Below are 3,737 nucleotides of genomic sequence, written 5' to 3'. Positions count from 1 at the left end.
CACACACACATACACACATATACAGTTTTAGGACCAGGAACACGGAACTAACAGCCTGACAGCCTTAGAAAACATGTATGGCAGTCTGGTAGACTAACATAATGTTGGTTTGACACAAATCACTGCATGGTGCATGTACTGTAGTAGGATGCAGTACTCACCATCTCTGTCCCTTTCTCTCTGGTGACTACATACTGTTCTGGGGACAGTTTCTTTTGCCAGTCTGTATTCTCATCATAACGAGTTAGAGACTGCAGGCCTGCAGAGAGCAGAGGTAACAATGAAGACGACACAGAGAAGTTTGAAATTATAATAACACCCTGAACATGGTAGAAGACAGTTAATCCACTCCTGATCAATCATGTACATTAATAACAGCAACACACCGAGAATCGATTAAAAGCATTAGCTATGGCAGGATTTCCTAAACTTTTTTTTTTTCAAACAGAAGTCACAACATGACACATAGGCCTACACTTAACACTGGCAAATTGAGGAAAATGTTTAAAATTAACTGTAGGCCTAGGCTATTGCTCAAGGCAGGAAGGGTAACATGTATAAGCAGAACAGTCATAGATAACCTTAACTCCTAGAGTAAAATTCCACTAATCCCAAATGTATTGGAAACCCAGGAAACCCAGGGCGTGTTAACCATAGTCCATTTTGCACGAGCAATAACCTAGATAGGTAGATGTTTCTTATTTTAAGTTCTTAGTGAGAAAACTGCAGGCTGGTGCACCTGCAGGAGTCTGCAGCCTGAGGGATATAGCATATAGATATAAAAGTAACCCCCTAAAAAAACGAAGTGACAGTTAAGAAATCTAACGTCTTCCCAGTACCTTGAGATGTGGACACAGGACGGGTGAATACCGGAATCCTCCTCGGTGACACCGCGGATCTGGCCTTCGCGTGCTGAGAAACTACAACGAAGAGACGGCCGACTAAACGAGACATGTCTGCTGCTGCTGTGTCGAGTCTCAGTCTAAAGGTAAGAGCTCTCGCTGGATTGTTTATGCGACGGCGGGTTCGCGCTGCCCCCCCCCCCCTCTGCTGTTAGATGGGTGACCCGGTCAAAAATCACACCTTCAAGCAGCAATATAGGTTAAAGTGGACAGGGTTTACTGGTTTGTTTTTTATTGCTGGACAATGTGCAAAGAACACTATAATTGTGTACCAGCTTTATGGCTTGTTAAAAAAAAAAAAAATTACAAATGGATCTCTGGAAATGGAAGGGGCTTTGACCATAAGAAGTATGCCACATATTAAAGGAATGGAGTAGCCTAATGTTATAGCGAATGATGGAATTTAATTTGGCCTAAGTAGATTTACTCAAGTACTGTACTGAAGTGGAAATTTGAGGTACTTGTACTTGTCTTTATTTCCATGCTACTTTCTACTTCTACTCCACTCCATTTCAGAGAGCAAGATTTTACTTTTTACACCACTACATTGATCTGACAGCTTTAGTTACTTTGCAAATAAAATGTAAGATTTGCGCACACAAAACACATTTAGTTTATGAAATACAATGTTTTGCAATAAATTAAACTACCCAACAACATATTGCCCTACTTGTACAGCTGAAATGATTAGCCATTATACACTTAGTTAATTGGCAGAACTGTTTGGATCGTTTCCAGTTTCTAAAATGTGAAGGTGTTCCTGCATTGAGTACTTTAAGTAGGCTACATTTTCCTGATACTGCTACTTTACTTAAGTGTCATTGCAGGAAATGTACTTACCAACAGAGTATTTTTTCAGTGTGGTATGCCACCACTGACTGCAAGATGTAGCATTTCCGCTGACAAAATATATTTTCCTTTCAATTGTCTGACCTCACTTGAGGCACAAACAGCAGATAAAGTTTACCTGATAACCAACTCCAACTTGCAGAGTTAAACGAGGTGCACCGGGGCACTGTTTGACCCCACCGGTCCTTTCTCCACACTAACAACATTGTAAATCTTTGTAGCGAAGAACCAAGTGAAACCAGTATGTTTAAAACAGCATTTTGCCTTATGGCTTGTGCGTCCACCCAAAATAGTCAACTATTTGAATAATACTTTATTGTATGGTTTACATGACTGCCATACAGCAAATACACAACATAAATCAATATCTATTATGCATCTAAGTAAAATGTCCGGTCAAAGCATTATGTACTACAGTATTTCCACACTACAGTGTTGGTCTAGATAGTCTGGTATTGCACAGCAGCAGGGGTATTTGCTGTCAGCAGGCTTCCAGGCTGGTGCATGAGGTCTACTATGTAGCGGCAGGGCTGTGAAGGGCGTTCATTCATGGAGGGATTCCCATTGAAGAAGAGTACCTCGTTCCAAGCCCGGCCGCACTCACCCCTTTCAAGTGTGCAGCCCATTCCGATGCAATCAGCCAGACACTGAAAAGTGAAGACAGGTCGGGGATTATGATTTGGAAACCAGAGATGGGTGGAATGGAGAGGGTTATTATAATATTATAATAATACTTTAAGTGGAGGATGGGTAGAACGTAGATAGAAGGGTCTCAAAATAGGATGTTAAAAGATGTGTGTGTGATAGAAACATAGTGGTACAGAGGGGGAAAAAGGTGATAATGCTGTGTGGTAGATAGATCAGTGGTACCTTGAAGAGAAGTGCCCTATGGCAATGGATTCCCCTACTGATCAAACCGATGGGAACGACATTAGACTGAAGCTGAAACTTGAGCTCGTTGAGATGCAGCAACCATGAGAATTCATGCAACTTTTCCATCTCCACTGCTCCGCCCATGGCTTCACTCACCAGCCTGGCATCCAAAAGCATGGACACAAAACCCATTAGAATGTAGGACCCTTCACAATTTGTATTGCATCCTTAAAGCTCACAGAATGGTGTGTTCTATAATGCTGTTACATGCCACTGGTTTTAGTGAACCTTTACTAGCACATTCAGTCTTGTTTCAGTTTCTTAAAATTATTCTGGAAAATTAAAAAAACAGTGGCAGCTAATTATATAATATGATATGATTTTGTTCTCTACTTGTTGCAACATCCCTGCATGTTGGTTATGTACTGGCTGCATTAATATGTTACCTGGCCAAGGCAGCACACCTCTCTCGTTCATCACTCAGTGGGAGGATAGATTTTTTGGCCTCGTTAACTAGAAGCTGCAATGAGACGTCATCCATCATCTTCCACGCTTTCTCTGTAGTAGACTCAGGCTGGGTCTTACTTTTATGTTTGTCATCCTTTTTGTTCTTTCTGTGCAGGAAGACAGTAATTAAAAAGAAATCTGAGACTTGTTTTCAATTATGGACATTTCTCTGAGTGAAATGATAAACTCGCAGGGAGTTCACAGACACAATTGGCATGTGTAATGTTGGCTCACTGTAACGTTAACTCTGTGTGATGACAAATATTGTCGCTTGTTAATAGGAACTGCTAAACTGCGTCAAGATAACGGATGTATGTTCTGTTATCTTGTTTTTAGATCTCATACTGTGTATTAGTTAATTGCATTCTCGAAAGATCGCAGTGTTACTGCCTATTGAAACGTGACCCAGCTTCAAGGTCAGCGGGTATTTAATGTCGGTAGTTGTTGATACTGATTTGAGTGTTATCACGCCTATTGATAGTAGTATGCATGGTTACTATTGCTGGTAGTGTTTACATTATCAGAAACGCCTAGTTACATTGTTGGTAGTTGTGGCTAACCTGATGTGTGTATATTTTCTTTCTACTTATGTTTCAGACCACACAC

The 3,737-nt window shown here is 40.8% G+C and overlaps 2 protein-coding genes across 5 annotated transcripts in view; both read right to left on the bottom strand.

The window, feature by feature from the left end:
- Positions 1–1,114, bottom strand: part of msrb2 (methionine sulfoxide reductase B2) — a 3,895-nt gene extending 2,781 nt beyond the window's left edge. The window contains exons 1-2 of the mRNA XM_032503456.1: positions 840–1,114; positions 162–259 (exon numbers count right to left, since the gene is read on the bottom strand). Coding sequence (XP_032359347.1) covers positions 162–259; positions 840–954 — 213 coding nt within the window. The 5' untranslated portion in view covers positions 955–1,114. The remainder of the gene's footprint in view (positions 1–161; positions 260–839) is intronic.
- A 935-nt stretch (positions 1,115–2,049) lies between these two features.
- armc3 (armadillo repeat containing 3) overlaps positions 2,050–3,737 on the bottom strand; it is an 8,679-nt gene continuing 6,991 nt past the window's right edge. For all 4 annotated transcript variants that reach the window (XM_032504262.1, XM_032504264.1, XM_032504263.1 and 1 more), the window contains 3 exons: positions 3,071–3,238; positions 2,622–2,784; positions 2,050–2,398 (listed from right to left, as the gene is read on the bottom strand). In XM_032504262.1, coding sequence (XP_032360153.1) covers positions 2,192–2,398; positions 2,622–2,784; positions 3,071–3,238 — 538 coding nt within the window. In that variant the 3' untranslated portion in view covers positions 2,050–2,191. The remainder of the gene's footprint in view (positions 2,399–2,621; positions 2,785–3,070; positions 3,239–3,737) is intronic.

The sequence above is a fragment of the Etheostoma spectabile genome, chromosome 22, assembly GCF_008692095.1.
Source record: "Etheostoma spectabile isolate EspeVRDwgs_2016 chromosome 22, UIUC_Espe_1.0, whole genome shotgun sequence".
In the NCBI taxonomy this organism is placed as follows: domain Eukaryota; kingdom Metazoa; phylum Chordata; class Actinopteri; order Perciformes; family Percidae; genus Etheostoma; species Etheostoma spectabile.
This window is presented reverse-complemented; position numbering and strand designations above follow the sequence as displayed.